The sequence below is a fragment of the Oncorhynchus masou genome, chromosome 20, assembly GCF_036934945.1.
Source record: "Oncorhynchus masou masou isolate Uvic2021 chromosome 20, UVic_Omas_1.1, whole genome shotgun sequence".
In the NCBI taxonomy this organism is placed as follows: domain Eukaryota; kingdom Metazoa; phylum Chordata; class Actinopteri; order Salmoniformes; family Salmonidae; genus Oncorhynchus; species Oncorhynchus masou.
Window position 1 is genome coordinate 4809126 of NC_088231.1, and position 20944 is coordinate 4830069.

Sequence of the window (20944 nt, forward strand, 5' to 3'; positions counted from 1 at the left end):
TGAAAACATGTTGTGAACCTGGTGTGACATTATTGAAACTGTGCTGACACCTAGTGACATTAAGAGGGACTACACCACACACACACACGCACACACACACACTGTAACCTTAAAACAAATGGGATGCTTTACATACATTGTTCTTTTTTATGAGACACTAAAATATATATCCAATAAACAGACATTCAAAGTCGGAATGTAATGTCGGAATGTAAAGCACAAACGACTGGAATGTTCCTCAAAAGTAGCTGTAGTGAGTCAAGCATCTTGAGATTGCCTGAAATAGGTCAAAGCACATATTTTTAATTTTCAAATTTATTTAATCTTTATTTAACTGGTCAAGTTGAACTCAACAACATCGACACAGACACAAGTTACCTGCTATATTTGGGAAACATGATTAAAACAGAGAACTTGGCAAAATACAATGTACGTTTCTGTAGTACGAGTCGGCTGGTTTATACAGTATCATAGGAAACAATTGACAACAAGCCACCTAGCTAATTAACATACTGGGGCTAGCGGCCATTAGTTACATTTCAACCATAGCGATAGCCTAATTGAGGCGCAACAGAGTTCACCGGCGAATGCGAATGCGAATGCGGAACACCAGAAATAATAACTAAACCAAGGAATGAGAAATGGTGGAGCCTACCAAAATGAAGAGAGACATTTTCCCGAAATAAACGTGGTGAGTGAAAAACGCAATTACATAGCTCACCCCCTACAGGGTATCTCATTTTACCGCCATACGACTTTATATGCGTTTTTTGTTATCAAAATTGAAATTTACGAAGTTTTTGGAACGCATTCCTATTGGAACGTTCCACAAATTAAACCCACCCCGTTCCACAAATTATACCCACCCACAAACAGACAGACAATGTATCTTTGAATTACACTTAATCTGAGTACCCTATTGAAATGGAAAATGATAAACTCCGTTCTCTGGATATTACTCTTGCTCGAAAGTGGTAAGTCTGTCTTGCCAAACTGTGAGTTAATTACAAAAGTAGGCTACTATCATGTTACATAACTGTTGTGTAAATTATGTGAATAGGCTATTATTAGGAAAGTGCAGAAAGAAATGCTGTTATAAATTAGCTTTTTGGTCATGTTGTTTTTGTAAAAGAGAAAATGTGTTCTCTACTGGTTAAATAAAGGTAAAAATAGTGTTATTTCGTGTTAGAGAGTTAGAAATGTGAACGAGGCTACACCTAGGAGCCATAACTACAACTCAATGGAACACATTTTTTAAAATAAATAATACAAAGACAATACAAACAAAAAAGTAATTAGGTCACTGCGTACTGTAAAAGTATAAATTATTTAATCCTAGTCTATCATGTGCTTGGTTTGGATCTGGGATCGCCTACAGGATTTAGTCCTGTTAATGTCTTGTATTGATGTAGCTCCTGCCCTTAGCCAATGTTTTCTTTCTTATTTTCAGATCTGATTGATGCTGTAAATGTGTCGGGAAAAGAGGGAATGAAAGTAACTTTACCGACTGGACTTAATGACCTACCTAGTGGCACTATTATGGCATGGTCTTTCCCATTGAGTCGTTCAGATTCATTTGATAACATAGCGCTGCTGAATGCTGGTGTGATTACAACGGACTACAGTAGGAAGTTCAAAGACAGACTGAAGCTGGATACTCAGACTGGATCTCTGACCATCAGAAACCTCACCATCAGCGACTCTGGACTTTATAAAATACTTATCATCAATACACAGAGTTCATCTAAGATTGTAAATCTAACTGTCTATGGTGCGTGTCTGGCTTCTTGTTTTACTTCCCTTTTTTCGATTCTCCCATTTAATCTGTTACCCAGAGTTGTTTCAATGAAGATTTAAAAAAATACCTTTTGTATTTAGAGTTTGAAAAAGAAATAGCCCACTTCTTCATATTTGTTTAGGTCCCATTTATGACATCCTAGTTTTTACTGTAAACACATTAGTTTAAATCTCTGTTTGTCATTGAGTCACTGCTAAATCATTCTGCTATCCCAGCCTCAGTGTCTGCTCCTCACATCAGTCCCTCAAGTGGACAGTCCATTTGAAAGCATGAGCTGTTCCTTGGTGTGCACTGTGAAGAACGGGAGAGAGGTGATCTTGTCCTGGTACAGAGGAGGGGAGATTCTCAACCAGACCAGCAGCCCTGATCTTCTAGCCAATCTCTCTCTCCCTCTGGAGTTAAACAAAAGAAATGTTGACACCTACAGCTGTGAGGCTTCCAACCCTGCTGACTCAAAACCAACTCCGCTCAACATTGAAACGCTCTGTCCTCAATTGTCCTCACGCTCCACCATCAAAGGTATGTCAACACTGCATATAGTATTGTTTTCCCATTTTGTGGGTCAGTAATGGGACCCCGTAATGACAGACCACTAAATAGCAAGCTCTGTTTATAATGAGCTCACCAGAGATTTCATTGGGCAGAGCCAACCCCCAGATAGATTGTCTGTTCTTCATTTCCTCTAATTCTAGGGGGAGATAAATACCAGCTGAAGCTCACTAACAACTTATTTTGTAGGATAGTAAGTTTAAAACTAACAAATTGTATTTTCAACATTAAAACCTTGTTGGCAGTTTTTACAAATTCCTCAACATGCGTATTATCATATTTTTTAACTTCTGTATTACAGCCAGCTGATTTCTGTATTTATTTTCCTATTATCCTTGTAGCCAACCTTATAATACCTCAATGTCATTCATCAGTATTGACAAAAGCACATGGCTTGGGTTTGACCAGCTGAATTTCATTTAGACAGGAAGAATATAGGCTTCAGGTGAATACAGGGCAAGGCCACATACAACATACAGTTGATTAAACACCCCCCATTTTACTCCTGACAGGGTCTGGTCGCAATCCTGTCCCAATCGCACTGGTTACATTGTTAGCATTTGGGATAATAAGTGGTGGTATATTCTGGGCAGTTAAAATAATAAAATGTGGAGGTAAGTACAATCTATGTTACAGTTCACATCATACAGAGCACCCAAGGGCAGCAAATACAGAACATACACTGTAGGTAATCATGTAATATTACGCCTTTTCCCTTTATTTCAATGCAGCCTGCAAGCAAAGAGAAGAAGAAGGATGCTGATGTGAACTTTCAGAGATCGGTAAGGTCTATGTTTATGGATGTGTGTATGTACTGTGTATATACTGCCGTCCCAAGCAAAAAGGCAGTAACTGCTCATAGAGTGGAACTGAGAAAGTCTTCAAAGTTTTTTAAAATTGTCCAGCCAAATGAATTCCAGGGTATTCATTGAAGATGTACTGATCTGTTGCCTTACTATGAGTACATTTTTTTTATTCATGTTGACCCTGACCTTTGACATGACCTTTGACCCTTAAACGGCAGTTACTGACTTTTTCCTTGGCATGATATGTTATAAATTGCAGGGTAATACCAAAGCAAAGAGCAGTATCTGCCATTTTCATTTGTTAGTTTACTATACTTCTCATTTATGCTATTAACCCATGTAATCCCACATTTTTCCCATTCATGAAAATATCCGAATCATGTGTCATTAGTAACCTTTTGAAATAATCGATCATAATTTGTTTAAATTTTCATGGAAAAGTAGGTGAAAAAGTGTGTTTTATAGTCGGTCACATGGATAATGTGATGTGTAATACTGAATTAACATATTTCTCATATGCAGTCATGAAAATTCCTTATAACCCAGCCCAGTTATTTACACATGTAAAACTCTGTCACTGCCAGTCCCCAGCATTGCTACTAGAATGCCCCATTACATTCTAGTGTGACTATTTTACATATTAAAAACCCTTATGCAACACCGATACGAATACTGAGAGCAAAGACAAAAAAAAATCATCGTATTTCAACATTGTTACTTTATTGTAACATACATTGTAACATTGTTACTTTAGTGCAACATGTATTGAAACATTAATATTGTAACATTTGAACTTGCAATATTCATTGTAACATTGTCATTGTGACATTTTAGTGCAACATTCACACAGGTAACATTTAGGATAGAGGTAGCCTGTGGAATATGCATTCAAGTAGAGACTTACACAGAACAAAATAAGATATATATCATAGAGGTAGGCTTCAGAACCAAGTGCACAATTAGTTTGTGCATCACAATTTTGAACTACAATCAGTCAGACCTACTTTCATACCTCAATTGACCTTTCTTTCCAAAAACATTTCAGTCATTTTGATTGTCTTTTTCGTCAACTTTTCTTTTCTTCCTAGAGTCCGTTGTACTGCTTCTCCTCACCCTTCATTGACTTTTCTATTTTTCTTTTATTGGCTTTTTCATTCACTCTTATCTCCTTTTCTACTGTCCATGGTATATCCTGAAGCACCCATTGTGCAGTGACACTTTGCATTTCTCACATGCATAGGTAGTGCATTTTCACAATGACAACATCTGTGGAACCAGTGCATTGTGATAATTGTACAGTGAGAAGCTTTGTCATATCTTGCCTGATTTTCAACAGTAGCAGCAGTAGAGATCTCCTTCCGTGGCTCAGTGGTTTCGGGCCAAACTTTTACATAAGAGACTGTGCCACTATCCGTGAGAAGATCGATGGTCCCTCACATAACGTCTCTGTAAAAGAAATGGCTGTTTACGAGTGCACTGTTGAGACCATGCAAAGATTTTATTTTTTTATTTAACCTTTATTTAACCAAAGATGAGCCACCACCACTTCTTAGACCTGATGGAAATATGGTATCTTGAAACCTGTAGGTCGTGAAGTTCAACACCACCAATGTGCTCATTGTATCGGTTGATGCATTTTGGTTGTGGGACTTTGTCAAAGGCATGTCGCTCCTTGTTCCATCTCTTGACAGAGTTCTCACTGTATTTCTCCTCCATGTTTGTTGCCACTGTGACAATGTTAGTCTTTCTAACGGACCAGCAACTTGTCTCCTTGGGTCAGAACCTCAGAGGTTCCCAGAGTAACTTCATGAAGGCCTTCTGTGGCTTGAATGGGACATCAAACAGACGATTTTGCCTCATCGATCCAGAGCTCCCATATCCTCTTTTTGTCATTTCATCGAGGAGTGCAAGCGAAGGGAAGATGTTGTCATGAAGAAACTTGCAACCTTGAGGCACCTGAGATTGCTCTGCAAGACCGAGAACGATACTGGGCCCCTGACCCAACCCAGTCTCAGGGAGGAGAGTGTGGGATCCACCATATGGCTCCATGTGATACATGGATGAGTCAAGGCTCCATAGCTTGCAACCAAAACGGATTGGTTTACCTCTAATGGATTGCTTACATCCATGCCGGCCATAGTATCAGATCATGCTCTCATCCACTGACAGCCATTCCTGAAATGGCATGACTTTGTATGACTGATTGAGCTCAAAGAAGATGGGCCTAACCTTAAAAAATGGGTCGTCAGTGATCTTTGTGTTGTCAACCACATGAACTGAGGCCATTATTTCATCAAAGTGATTTCTCCGCATTGCATCTGAAATGCTTTCATTGTGTACATTACTGTCAAGTGACCAGTACATGTGTCTTCTTGGAACAGAGCTGTACCCAGATGTGATAAGGATCCCATAGAATGTAAGGAGCTCATCCATACTCAGATACAGTTGCTTGTCCTTGGTCTGGGTGGAGTAGAGGTTGGACATTTCAATGGTGATCTCTCTTAGGGTGGGTGGATACATTAGTAGGAAACATCCATTGGGTTGGGACAGCTTTGTTTTACACATTCTGCAGCATTTGGGCTGTATACTATGTGTTTTGGAATCACAGCGGTAGCAGGCCTCTTCGATCGTTTGAACACTCAATCCTTATTTTTGACCACCTGCAGCTTTCCCTTGGCTCTTCTGACTGGACCCTCTGGCGAGTAGAGGCTGTTGGCTCTTCATTATCAACGGTGGAGGGGGTGGGGGGGGAGGGTAGTGGATGGGGGAGGAGGGGTTGTGAGGGGTAGGTCATCATTACTGGTAACGTTGTTCCTGTCATGATCTGATGGCATAGGTTCAGCATATACATTCAACAGCCTGGCTGGCATAGTCCATATCTGACCCATCGCTATCACAATCAATGAGGACAGCATCTTTCTCATTTTGAGGGATAACTGCAATGTTGCATGCTTTGTCTGGGCGGTCACCTAGATCCAACATATCCAGAACTTGACTCAAAGTGAAACTAAAAGAAAGAACAGAGTAGAAAGTTAGGTCAAACAATAACTATGTATGTGTATAAGTATGTGTACACCTGGATGCACTGTGTTATCCTTCCGGTCACTATTGTTGCCGTCAACATGTTTACTCATTCTATGACCACACTGAACAAAGTTGAGTAATTGCAAATGCATATATCAATACTAGACATCTTAAAGATGATGTGTACCAAAAATCTTTGTCCTAACTTTGTTAACTTTTGTTTACTAACCTTTGTTTGGGAGCTTTGATGCAGCCATCCTCTTCTCATGGTGCAACCAGGAAGTAAACATCTCTGGTCATGTGACAATTTAACCTAAACATGTGACACTGCACATATTTCATTGAGACACTTTATTGTTTCAATATTTGCTAGAAATGCATTGATACATAATTCAGTAACATTTTTAGAGCCTTATAACCAGAAACGTTTTTTACGGTCACTATTGTGACTGGTGGGATTAAATAGGTTAATACAAGTGCAGTGTAATTACTGACAGTGTAACAGAGTTGAAACTGCATCCTTTGTGTGTCTTCCACTAAGATACCAGTTGCATTTACATAAAGATGTAGGTTCTGCATTAGTCACACACTGTGTTTGACAAGTAGCCCATGTCTTGTTATAAGAATACATGTGAAAAGCAGCACTGAAATTGTTTGAATTACATGAAATGATTACCTGTCTTGTAATATATGATGGAACATGATCGAATTATGATGTAGGGCAATACAAATTATAAAAAATGACCATGAGATTGCTGATAAAAACATTTTATTTATATTTTTTCAAATGACACTTTTGAATGAATAAATAACAGCTTTACATTGTAAACATATTTACATGTTCATATTCACAAGAGGACCCAATTTACATTTAGCTACAATTGATAAAATGCTGAATAGATACATTTCATTTTTAAGTAAAACTTCTTCAGTGCTCTTTCATTATCACTCCTCATCCTCAGCAAAGTCATTCCAGAACTGCCTTTTGATTTGCAGGCATCAGAGGACACAGCTTGGTGATTATGTCCATCGTCTTGGACTCTTCTATCCCTCTATCCTGTGTACATAGTGTCGAGGGTGTCTCTAGAGTGACTTTCTTCATGATGAAGTCAAGCTCTGTGAAGTCCTTTTCTTCATGGGAGACTTTGTAGAAGAGGATCCCGGATCCACACCTCAACTGGATCTCAGCCATCTCTGCCAGCGTTGGTGCTGCTGCCTTCTTCAGCTTAACGATGGAATTGCCAGCTTTCCATGCCAGGATGTTTTCCTTTTCATTTTGACCACCTCCATCTTGCCTGCATTGGAAGTGGCGACCGCATGGAGGAAGTCCCTGAAGTCGTACAGCACACCTCCAGGTCGCGCTTTCATTTCCTGTTCCATGCCATGGTGGAAACTGTCTGCACTCATGAAGGTGTGTCCTGGCTCGAAGAACTTTTGAGGGTGATGTCCTCCATCAAAGTCTGAGTCAGCATTGACAACACTCACCAGTGATGTTAGGAGGCACCAGTTTTTGTTTTGAGAAGTGCAGTTATCCACCCAATGCACTGCATACTTGACATCTCTCTCACTCTCCAGTGCTGTTACATAAGATGAAGTAATCTCCTCTGCCTTCCGACCAGCTGTTCCTTCATGCCATACCACTGAGATTGTTTTCTTCTTCTTTTGAGACTTCTTTCCAATGGTGGCGAATGTCTCGTGATAAGTAATGATTCTTCTTGTGAACAATGCTGTTTTCACACCTGGCATGTGAGGGAGCATGATGATTTTTTGCATATCAACGCTCCTCACAGACCAGTCCTCAGGCCAATCTTTCTGTGCATCAGCCTGGAAATGGATTCTGCTCTGCCCTGCAGACTTCTTATGTTCCTCATATTTTCTACATTGCATGCAGTCGGGGTTGGTGATGGTGAATTCAGGTGCTGCATGGCTGTTGTCTTGGCAGGCTTGGGTTTCCATGGCCTCATTCTCCCTGTGCTCCATCTTCAGATGATGACCCTGCACCAAACAGAGCTCGCACTCCTCCTCTCCGAGCTTCACAAAGCTGATGTTCCTTCCCTTTACCGCCTTGCCAGCTGCGGTTATGAAACCTATCGCATCTCTGTTCTTCTCCTTGTAGTCATTATGCATGAACCGAATATTGTCGTCACTAGGGAGGTAGAAGCGATGTTGTGCATGCTCTTGTCTGTAGTGGCTGATTTGGGGATGGAAGGACGCAATGTGTTGCAGGATTGGATTCATGTTCAATTTGCTCGCTGAAGCTTTCTCTCCCCTCTGATCCTTTGGTGGAATCAGTTTGGTGGTGATTGACTTGCCCATCATTGTGACAATCAACCTGTCATTTTTGGGGTGGTAGCCCAATGTTGTCAGGAAAAGCACTTTGCACACCTGTTGTGAAGAACCGATCTGGATTGGAAGATGGTACAGAAACGACCTGCTGCATCGACTGTCAGCACCAACAGTGACATTTTTCTTAGACTGCTGTGCCATCATGTGGAAAATCCATGTCCTCTTCTCCTTATACTTTTCCCATATTTCCTTTCGTCTAACCTCTGAAATATTCTGAGTACATTCCCTCTTGCATTTGGGACCACATGGCTTACCCATTGGTGGAATCTTGGATTTCTTGTTTGATAGGTGTTCTGGAGTTGTGTCCACGCACTCAGCTGCCACTTGTGCTGGAACATCCAACTCTGAAGGTGGATGATAATCTTCATCATCATTTTCATTGGCAATTGATTTCTCTTCCGATAGACTGATGTCTAAGGAGTCAGAGACCACCCACTGGTTCTCTATTTCTTCAAATAGTGTTGACACTGACTTCAGTTAAAGGGGGTAGATCAGAAATCTTTGTTGGAATGTGGCCCTCAAACTCAACTGAAATAAATAGAGCAAATAATCAGGGACATGCATCCTAATGATTCTAATCTGTCATGGATGATAATAATTAATACTGACATTTTCTGGTGTGCAAACGTGTGATCATAATCCTTTTCAGTTATTCTATAATCTAGGATATAATCAATGTTGATTTTATCTTGTGCAAACATTATCATAATCATTTTCACTGTAACTCAATTAATCTATTAATTTCATACCTGCTCCCAAAAAGGCTCTTACATTTTCATATTCATTTACAAATACAAAAAAATTGCATGGATGAACATTGACAGGAATGCAACCTAGTATTGACGTGGTTGTACTGTCCGAATACACACTCACATGGCAAATTTGATCCGCAGAGATACTAATCATCTAGGCCACATGGATTGGTGGAAATCATGTAAAACAGTATTTTCCACATTCATGTAATGATGGCAATGAAGCAGACACATTGAGCACACGTTTGGCATGTCAAAGCTTGTTGTACTAATTACATACAGTGGGGCAAAAAAGTATTTAGTCAGCCACCAATTGTGCAAGTTCTCCCACTTAAAAAGATGAGAGGCCTGTAATTTTCATCATAGGTACACTTCAACTATGACAGACAAAATGAGAAAAAAAAGTCCAGAAAATCACATTGTAGGATTATTAATGAATTTATTTGCAAATTATGGTGGAAAATAAGTATTTGACCAAATGAGCAATTAATGCCTTTTTGCTTGGGAGGGCAGTATATGTGCATGCATTTTATGCTACTTGGTTTTCTATGCAACTTCTGTATCTGTGAACACACACACACACACACATATAGTATGGAAGTGGTAACTTGTTGTTGGCTTGTATAACATACTAGCCAATGTGAAAATACAGAATACACAAGAACAAGCACAGGGTGCACAATTTTGGACCTTATTGAATTACAGGCTTCTGTTTCTATTTGTTTATGTGCTGGCTTTACAGGTTGGGGATACACTGATATCTGGCACCGGAGGAGTCTGTTCACCAGAAGAGGAGTCTGTTTTGTACGCTGATGTCAGAATCTTACCTTCTGTTCAGACAGGACTGGATTCAATCACTCCTCTCTCAAAACTGACCGTGGTGTGGTTTAGAGGCTTGTGTGTCTCAATGACCCCGAGAGCTACGCCGGAGGGGGCTTGGGCCCCTGGTAGGTTTAGCCATGCCGGATTGGTCTCCGGTGAGGGGCCAGACCAATGAGAGCATTGGTCCTACATGTTTCACGTTGGCATGATGCTATACGTAGGCAACCATACCACTATGTCAATGGTACATGCTGTGTGTATGTCTTTACTGTAATTTTAAATGTGCATTTTCATGGTGTTGAACCTAACTTTGCAAGAAATGTGCTTGATAAAAATGCTGTATTATTATTGTTATTTAGGTCAGAACATTTGTCTGAAAACCAGGATTAGTAGCATTTAAACATGCAAATGAGTTAAATCATGGCACCACATCCACTCCCTGAAACTTTTTACCATATATTTGCAAAATGCTTGTAACCAACTGGCCAAACCTGCTAATCTCATGGGCATGTTTAAACTTGTAGAGTTTCCACAGTCATAGACTTTCTTCTCTGCTACCGCACTTCAGGCGGGAACCGAAGCGCCAAGTCTAGGACCAAAAGGCTCCTGAACAGTTTCTACCCCCAAGCCATAAGACTGCTGAACAATTAATCAAATGGCCACCGGACCATTACATTGTACAAGTACAGATACAAAAAAACTGACTTAACCTTAAGTAGTACTTTCAAGTGTTTTTACATCATGGAAACTGTATGGAGTAAAAAGTACATTTTCTTTAGGAATGTAGTGGAGTCCCAAGGCCAGGAGTTGAGAAGCATTTCCCTCTAGCAATGTAAAAATGTCTTTGAATGTACATGACCCATCTGAATGTATATATATATACATTTACATGTAGTATATTGTATTTAAAGTAGTGGAGTACTTTAAATACATTTTTTGTTAAGTAATTTACACCACTGGACTTGAAAGGAACACCTTAATTACCTTGACTAACCGGTTCCCCGCACATTGACTGTTGCACATGTATATAGCCTCGCTTTTGTTATTTTACTGCTGCTCTTTTAATTATTTGTTACTTTAATTTCTTATTTTTACTTAACACGTATTTTTCTTAACTAAATTGTTGTTTAAGGACTTGTAAGTCAGCATTTCACTGTAAGGTCTACACATGTAGTATTTGGCGCATCTGACAAATACAAATGGATTTGTTACACATGAAAACATGTTGTGAACCTGGTGTGACATTATTGAAACTGTGCTGACACCTAGTGACATTAAGAGGGACTACACCACGCACACACACACACACACACACACTGTAACCTTAAAACAAATGGGATGCTTTACATACATTGTTCTTTTTTATTAGACACTAATATATATATCCAATAAACAGACATTCAAAAGTCGGAATGTAATGTCGGAATGTAAAGCACAAACGACTGGAATGTTCCTCAAAAGTAGCTGTAGTGAGTCAAGCATCTTGAGGTTGCCTGAAATAGGTCAAAGCACATATTTTTAATTTTCAAATGTATTTAATCTTTATTTAACTGGTCAAGTTGAACTCAACAACATCGACACAGACACAAGTTACCTAGTATATTTGGGAAACATGATTAAAACAGAGAGAACTTGGCAAAATACAATGTACGTTTCTGTAGTACGAGTCGGTTGGTTTATACAGTATCATAGGAAACAATTGACAACAAGCCACCTAGCTAATTAACATACTGGGGCGAGCGGCCATTAGTTACATTTCAACCATAGCGATAGCCTAATTGAGGCGCAACAGAGTTCACCGGCGAATGCGAATGCGAATGCGGAACACCAGAAATAATAACTAAACCTAGGAATGAGAAATGGTGTAGCCTACCAAAATGAAGAGAGACATTTTCCCGAAATAAACGTGGTGAGTGAAAAACGCAATTACATAGCTCACCCCCTACAGGGTATCTCATTTTAACGCTATACGACTTTATATGCGTTTTTTGTTATCAAAATTGAAATTTACGAAGTTTTTGGAACGCATTCCTATTGGAACGTTCCACAAATTAAACCCACCCAGTTCCTCAAATTATACCCACCCCGTTCCACAAAATATACCCGCCCACAAACAGACAGACAAAGTATCTTTGAATTACACTTAATCTGAGTACCCTATTGAAATGGAAAATGATAAACTCCGTTCTCTGGATATTACTCTTGCTCGAAAGTGGTAAGTCTGTCTTGCCAAACTGTGAGTTAATTACAAAAGTAGGCTACTATCATGTTACATAACTGTTGTGTAAATTATGTGAATAGGCTATTATTACGAAAGTGCAGAAAGAAATGCTGTTATAAATTAGCTTTTTGGTCATGTTGTTTTTGTAAAAGAGAAAATGTGTTCTCTACTGGTTAAATAAAGGTAAAAATAGTGTTATTTCGTGTTAGAGAGTTAGAAATGTGAACGAGGCTACACCTAGGAGCCATAACTACAACTCAATGGAACACATTTTTTAAAATAAATAATACAAAGACAATACAAACAAAAAAAGTAAGTAGGTCACTGCGTACTGTAAAAGTATACATTATTTAATCCTAGTCTATCATGTGCTTGGCTTGGATCTGGGATCGCCTACAGGATTTAGTCCTGTTAATGTCTTGTATTGATGTAGCTCCTGCCCTTAGACAATGTTTTCTTTCTTCTTTTCAGATCTGATTGATGCTGTAAATGTGTTGGGAAAAGAGGGAATGAAAGTAACTTTACCGACTGGATTTAATGACCTACCTAGTGGCACTATTATGGCATGGTCTTTCCCATTGAGTCGTTCAGATTCATTTGATAACATAGCGCTGCTGAATGCTGGTGTGATTACAACGGACTACAGTAGGAAGTTCAAAGACAGACTGAAGCTGGATACTCAGACTGGATCTCTCACCATCAGAAACCTCACCATCAACGACTCTGGACTTTATAAAATACTTATCATCAATACACAGAGTTCATCTAAGATTGTAAATCTAACTGTCTATGGTGCGTGTCTGGCTTCTTGTTTTACTTCACTTTTTTCAATTCTCCCATTTAGTCTGTTACCCAGAGTTGTTTCAATGAAGAACAAAAAAATACCTTTTGTATTTAGAGTTTGAAAAAGAAATAGCCCACTTCTTCATATATGTTTAGGTCTCATTTATGATATCTTAGTTTTACTGTAAACACATTAGTTTAAATCTCTGTTTGTCATTGAGTCACTGCTAAATCATTCTGCTATCCCAGCCTCAGTGTCTGCTCCTCACATCAGTCACTCAGTGGACAGTCCATTTGAAAGCATGAGCTGTTCCTTGGTGTGCACTGTGAAGAACGGGAGAGAGGTGATCTTGTCCTGGTACAGAGGAGGGGAGATTCTCAACCAGACCAGCAGCCCTGATCTTCTAGCCAATCTCTCTCTCCCTCTGGAGTTAAACAAAAGAAATGTTGACACCTACAGCTGTGAGGCTTCCAACCCTGCTGACTCAAAACCAACTCCGCTCAACATTGAAACGCTCTGCCCTCAATTGTCCTCACGCTCTGCTCTCAAAGGTATGTCAAAACTGCATATGGTATTGTTTCCCCATTTTGTGGGTCAGTAATGGGACCCTGTAATGGCAGACCACTAAATAGCAAGCTCTGTTTATAATGAGCTCACCAGAGATTTCATTGGGCAGAGCCAACCCCCAGATAGATTCTGCTCTTCGTTTCCTCTAATTCTAGGGGGAGATAAATACCAGCTGAAGCTCACTAACAACTTATTTTGTAGGATAGTAAGTTTAAAACTAACAAATTGTATTTTTAACATTAAAACCTGTGGGCAGTTTTTACAAAATCCCTCAACATGCGTATTATCATATTTTTTAACTTTTAACTTCTGTATTACAGCCAGCTGATTTCTGTATTTATTTTCCTATGAGCCGTGTAGCCAACCTTATAATACCTCAATGTCATTCATCAGTATTGACTAAAGCACATGGCTTGGGTTTGAACAGCTGAATTTCATTTAGACAGGAAGAATATAGGCTTCAGGTGAATACAGGGCAAGGCCACATACAACATACAGTTGATTAAACACCCCCCATTTTACTCCTGACAGGGTCTGGTCGCAATCCTGTCCCAATCGCACTGGTTACATTGTTAGCATTTGGGATAATAAGTGGTGGTATATTCTGGGCAGTTAAAATAATAAAATGTGGAGGTAAGTACAATCTGTGTTACAGTTCACATCATACAGAGCACCCTGAAGGCAACAAATACAGAACATACACTGTAGGTAATCATGTAATATTATGCCTTTTCCCTTTATTTCAATGCAGCCTGCAAGCAAAGAGAAGAAGAAGGATGATGATAATGTGAACTTTCAGAGATCGGTAAGGTCAGTGTTTATGGATGTGTGTATATGTGTGTGCATATTATGCTACGTGGTTTTCTATGCAACTTCTGTATCTGTGAACACACACACACACACATTTAGGATGGAAGTGGTCACTTGTTGTTGGCTTGTATAACATACCAGCCAATGTGAAAATACAGAATACACAAGAACAAGCATAGAATGCAAATATACTGGACAAAAATATAAACGCAACATGTGAAGTGTTGGTCCCATGTTTCATGAGCTGAAATATCCCAGAATTTTTCCATACGCAGAAATAGCTTATTTCTCTCAATTTTTCGGCACAAATTTGTTTACATACCTGTTAGTGAGCATTTCTCCTTCGCCCAAAAATTCCATCACCTGACAGGTGTGCATATCCCGAAGCTGATTAAACAGCATGATCATTGATCATTACACAGGTTCACAATAAAAGGCCACTCTAAAATGTGCAGTTTTTCCACACAACACAATTCCACAGATGTCTCAAGTTTTGAGGGAGAGTGCAATTGACATGCTGACTGCAGGAATGTCCACCAGAGCTGTTGCCAGAGAATTGAATGCTCCCTTCTCTACCATAAGCCGCCTAAAACGTTGTCTTAGAGAATTTGGCAGTACGTCCAACCGGCCTCACAAACGTAAACCACGTGTAACCATGCCAGCCCAGGACCTCCACATCCAGCATCTTCACCTGCGGGATCATCTGATACCACCCACCTGGACAGCTGATGAAACTGAGGCGAATTTCCCCAGTAGGTGGGCCTATGCCCTCCCAGCCCCAATCATGGCTGCGCCACTGCCCAGTCATGTGAAATCCATAGATTAGGGCCTAATTTATTTATTTCAACTGACTTATTTCCTTATATCAACTGTAACTCAGTAAAATCGTTTAAATTGTTGCATGTTGCGTTGATATTTTTGCTCCGTAGATTTGGATCTTATTGAATTACAGGTTTCTGTTTCTATTTGTTTAAGTGCTGGCTTTACAGGTTGAGTATATACTGGTATCTGGCACCGGAGGAGTCTGTTTACCAGAAGAGTCTGTTTTGTACTCAGATGTCAGAATCTTACCTTTTGTTCAGACAGGACTGGATTCAATCACTCCTCTCTCAAAGCTGTGACCTTGGCGTGGTTTAGAGGCTTGTGTGTCTCAATGACCCTGAGAGCTACGCCGGAGGGGGCTTGGGCCCCTGGTAGGTTTAGCCATTCCGGATTGGTCTTAGGTCAGGGGCCAGACCAACGACAGCATTGGTCCTACATGTTTCACGTTGGTATGGTGCTATAGGTTGGCAACCATAACACTCTGACAATGTTAAATACTGTGTATGACTTTACTGTCATTTTAAATGTCTTTTTCATAGTATTGTACCTTTTACTTTACAAGAAATATGCTTGATAAAAATGCAATTTAATTGTTGTTGTTTAAGTCTTAACATTTGTCAACCACAAGGTTGACCTGGTCCTTGTGCTCCAGCTCAGCAAATTTCATATACCGATCTCACATTTATACCTTTCATTGCCACTATTGTATAATTGAGTGTCATTTCACATACAAATAGCACCGCTATTTATTTGTCTGTTGCATAATGTGTATGTCTTTAGTGTAATTTTAGATGTGTACTTTTTTATTGTGGTGTACATTACTTGGTAAAAATACTATATTATTATTGTTATTTAGGTCATAACATTTGTCTGAAAACCAGGATTAGGAGTATTTAAACAAGCAAATTAGTTAAATCATGGGACCACATCCACTCCCTGAAACAGTTTTACCATTTATTTTCAAAATGCTTGTAACCGACTTCCCAAACCTGCTGATCTCATGGGCATGTTTAAACTTGTGGAGAATGTTTTCACGAAGGTTTGTCCTACCTGTATCTCCGCTCTAGAGAGTCTCTGTTATGTTCTCCACTATTTACCAAACGACATTAAAGCCTGATAGGAAGGTTTCTGTAATGTTCTTAACCACATTGCAAATAAGTGTCATAGTCATTAATTTAATAGAAAGTCAATAAGTTAGCTTAACATTATTGAATATCAACCAGATACAGCACACTACTACCAGCATACTGTAATTGATGCAGGGTTACGATGTGGGTTTGGGAGTGAGGAATGTACAACTCTATATATTACAGAGAAAACTCTTTGGGAATGAGCAGATACGAGTAGTGATACGACAATGGGAAAGTACACATAACAGGTAAGATAAGACCGGGAAAAAGACATAGGTCAGCATAAAAACAGTACCAGTCAAAAGTTTGGACACCTACTCATCCAAGGGTTTTTCTTTATTTTTACTTTTTTCTACATCGTGTAAAATAATATTGAAGACATCAAAACTATGAAATAACATGAAATCATGTCGTAACCAAAAAAAGTGTTAAACAAATCAAAATAGATTTTAGATTCTTCAAAGTAGCCACCCTTTGCCTTGATGACCGCTTTGCACACTCTTGGCATTCTCTCAACCAGCTTCACCTGGAATGTTTTTCCAACAGTCTTGAAGGAGTTCCGACATACCCTGAGCACTTTTTGGCTGCTTTTTCTTCATTCTGTGGTCCAGCCCATCCCAAACCATCTCAATTGCATTGAGGTATTGTGATTGTGGAGGCCAGGTCATCTGATGCAGCATTCCATCACTCTCCTTCTTGGTCAAATAGCCCTTACACAGCCTGGAGGTGTGTTGGGTCATTGTCCTGTTGAAAAACAAATGACAGTTCCACTAAGTGCAAACCAGATGTGATGGTATATTGCTGCAGAATGCTGTGGTAGCCATGCTTGTTAAGTGTTCTTTGAATTCTAAATACATCCATGACAGTGTCACCAGCAAAGCACCCCCACACCATCACACCTTCTCCTCCGTGCTTCACGGTGGGAACCACACATGTGGAGTTCATCCTTTCACCTACTCTGCATCTCACAAAGACATGGCGGTTGGAACTAAACATCTCAAATTTGGACTCATTAGATTTCCACCAGTCAAATCAAATCCCAAATCAAATCAAGTCTAATAGACATTGCTCGTATTTCTTGGCCCAATCAAGTCTATTCTTCTTATTGGTGTCATTTAGTAGTGTTTTCTTTGCAGCAATTTGACCATGAATGCCTGATTCACACAGTCTCCTCTGAACAGTCGATGTTGAGATGTGTCTGTTTTTTGAACTCTGTGAAGCATTTATTTGGGCTGGGTCTTCGTTTCCTGTGGCGGTCTTCATGAGAGCCAGTTGCATCATAGCGCTTGATGATTTTTGCGATTGCACTTGAAGAAACTTTCACCTTTCTTGAAATGTTCCGCATTGGCTGGCCTTCATGTCTTAATATAATGATGGACTGTCGTTTCTCTTTGCTTATTTGAGCTGTTCCTGCCATAATATGGACTTGGTCTTTTTCCAAATAGGGCTATCTTCTGTATACCACCCCTACCTTGACACAACACAACAGATTGGCTCAAATGTATTAACTTCTATACAAGGCACACCTGTTAATTGAAATGCAATCCAGGTGACTACCTCATGAAGCTGGTTGAGAGAATGCCAAGAGTGTGCAAAGCTGTCATCATGGCAAAGGGTGGCTACATTGAAGAAGAAAAACTTTTTTGGTTATGACATGATTTCTTATGTGTTATTTCATAATGTTAATGTCTTCACTATTATTCTACAATGTAGAAAATAGTAAATAAATAAAGAAAAACCCTGGAATGAGTAGGTGTGACCAAACGTTTGACTGGTACTGTATATAAATCCATCCATGTTTGAGGATGTCAGGAGATTATGTAAAACCCGTCCACTAGGGATAAAAGAGAGAACCGTTAACTTCAAGTAGGTTCATCTGCCTCTGGTTCCAAAGGTTGCATGTTCGAAACCAGCGATAGAAACGTATTTCTGTTTCAATTAAGCCTATCCCAAACCTCAACCCTAACCTTAAGCATTCTGATTTCATGCCTAAATGTAAGAATTCAGAGTTAATGCCTAAACGTCACCCTAACCTTGTAAATTCAGAGTTAAATGCCTAAACTTAACCTTTAAACATTTGGAAATTTGACATTTGGAACAACTTCGAAATTTGACGTTTGAGAAACATGGATGAATGTCTAATTCTGACGTGTGACTGTAAGCTCGTTGGTTAGTATTCTGTATCTGCCTGGTGTAGGGCTAACTTATTTAATAGCATGCAGCCATTACATCACTCTGTCTAATTTGTAAGTATAATGACATCTTGTCCAATCCAGTATGTGGTACAAAATAGAAACACTTGCTGTAATTAACAAAGCTTTCTCTCAAGCTTTTGGCAGCCAGTTACCAGACTGGTCAGGTCAGTAAGACTTTCAGAGGATTGTGGAAACAACTCAACAAGTCCAGTTAGTTGATGTTTGCTGTCTTTTGAAAGTAAATGAGCAACGTTTGCTTTAGGGAGAGTACACTACCTTTGTGTGTGCATACTGTAAATTACAAGGCACATGCAAAACATTTTTTAAATGGTACAATCAAATACCAGTATGTGCATAGTGGGTGGTAGGTATTCTGACTTGAGATCTACTGTGTATTGAGAAAGTATTCACACATCTGGACTTTTTCCCCATTTTGTTGTGTTACAGCCTGAATTTAAAATGTATTTAATTGCGATTTTGTGTCACTGGCCTACACACAATACCCCATAATGTCCAAGTGTAATTATGTTTTTAGAAATATCCCTTTGAGCATGGTGAAGTTATTAATTGCACTTTGGATTATGTAATCAAGAGACACAGTTACGATAAAGATACATGCAAAATTCCTAACTCAGTTGTCGGAGAGGAAGGAAACCACTCAGGGATTTCAACCATGAGGCCAATGGTGACTTTAAAACAGTTACAGAGCTTAATGGCTGTGATAATAGAAAACTGAGGATGGGTCAACAACATTATAGATACTCCACAATACTAACTTAAATGACATAGTGAAAAGAAGGAAGCCTGTACAGAATAAAAATATTCCAAAACATACATCCTGTTTGAAAATATGGCACTACAGACAAATTGCAAAAAAACATGGGAAAGAAATTAACTCAATGTCCTGAATACAAAGCGTTACGTTTGGGGAAAATCCAACACATCACTGATTACCACTCTTCATATTTTCAAGCATGGAGGTGGCTGCATCATGTTATGACATGTCAGCATTAAACATAAACGGGTTGTAATAGGGGTGGCCAAACTTATTCCAAAGACTGAAGTCAGCAGGATTTTGTTTCAGTGAAGCACTAATAAAACAACAAACTGATTAAACTAATTAACTTATTATGGTCTTCAGTCAAAAGAACCATGATTCATTCATTCAGGTTGAGCTGGAACAAAAACATGCATGAACTTGTCACGCCCTGACCTTAGTTGTCTTTGTTTTCTTGATTATTTTTGGTTAGGTCAGGGTGTGACGAGGGTGGTTGATTTAGTTGTTGTATTGTCTAGCTGTTTTTGTTCTGTCTAGGGTTTTTGTATATCTATGGGGTTTTTGTATGTCAAGGTAATGTTGTGGCCTGAATTGGTTCCCAATCAGAGGCAGCTGTTTATCGTTGTCTCTGATTGGCGATCCTATTTAGGTTGCCATTTTGGTTTTGTGGGTTATTGTCTATGTGTAGTTGCAAGTCAGCACTCGGTTGATATAGCGGCAAGGTCGTTTGTTTAGTGTTCTTCCTTTAATTAAAGAAGAATGTATTCATATCACGCTGCGCCTTGGTCTCTATATGACGATCGTGACAGAACTTCAGCCTTGCAAGACCATGGATTGGCCACCTTTGGTGATCTTCTACCCATGGGTTCTATAATCAACTCTATATTCCAAGATGTCAAACACATTCATCTTCTTTCATTTGCAAGAATACATATGTGTAAACTGTTACCCAACTATTGTAGAACAATCAATGAAGTTGGGAAATCTAGTTAAGTTGGGAAGAACTTCTCTCCAGTAAGCCTGCTTTGCCAACATAACCACTGGACTTCTTAAAGCCTGTTGGAGATCGAGCTACTTTTTTCAACATTCTGTTAAAAATCGTGCAACATTTCAACGTCCTGCCACTCATGCCAGGAATATATTAAATGCATATGATTAGTATATGTGCATAGAAAACACTCTGAAGTTTGGTTCAGAACTGGTTCAATGGTGTCTGTGACTATAACAGAACGAGTTCCGTGCTGAAAATCCCAAGAAAACCTGATCACGAAATCGACAAAGAAAAAATCCATCCGCCAGTGTTTGTATTGTCTATGGCTTGCCATAAATTATGGAACTGTGCTTGCAATTCCTACAGCTTCCACACGATGTCGCCAGTGTTGTGATTACCAGGGCTCTTTATCCTTGGTCAGATTAGTCAATTGCACATCCTGTCTTCAGGTGCGCAACTGAAAAAAATGTCCGTTTTGAAAACTTCTAGCTATTGAATACAGATCTCTCCGTGATCAATTTGATCATTTATTAACGTTTACTAATACCT

General features: G+C 39.3%; 2 protein-coding genes across 8 annotated transcripts; both read left to right on the top strand.

Annotated features, from left to right (window-relative positions):
* The first annotated feature begins 697 nt into the window (after positions 1-697).
* On the top strand, positions 698-3134 carry LOC135506454 (uncharacterized). The gene is made up of 5 exons (XM_064925838.1): positions 698-974; positions 1451-1771; positions 2039-2317; positions 2860-2961; positions 3079-3134. The coding sequence occupies exons 1-5, from the start codon at positions 932-934 to the stop codon at positions 3108-3110; spliced, it is 777 nt and encodes a 258-aa protein (XP_064781910.1). The 5' UTR covers positions 698-931; the 3' UTR covers positions 3111-3134.
* A 9079-nt stretch (positions 3135-12213) lies between these two features.
* Positions 12214-20177, top strand: LOC135506730 (T-cell surface antigen CD2-like). 7 transcript variants are annotated; one of them, XM_064926074.1, is made up of 6 exons: positions 12214-12312; positions 12790-13110; positions 13351-13653; positions 14201-14302; positions 14421-14479; positions 15562-20177. In XM_064926074.1, exons 1-5 carry the CDS (start codon positions 12270-12272, stop codon positions 14447-14449), a joined length of 798 nt encoding a protein of 265 aa, XP_064782146.1. In that variant the 5' UTR covers positions 12214-12269; the 3' UTR covers positions 14450-14479; positions 15562-20177. The 7 variants fall into 7 exon arrangements, with proteins under 7 accessions (XP_064782146.1, XP_064782147.1, XP_064782144.1 ...); XM_064926075.1 differs by having other exon boundaries at positions 15566-20177; XM_064926072.1 differs by having other exon boundaries at positions 14421-14474; positions 14961-20177.
* Positions 20178-20944: the final 767 nt, after the last annotated feature.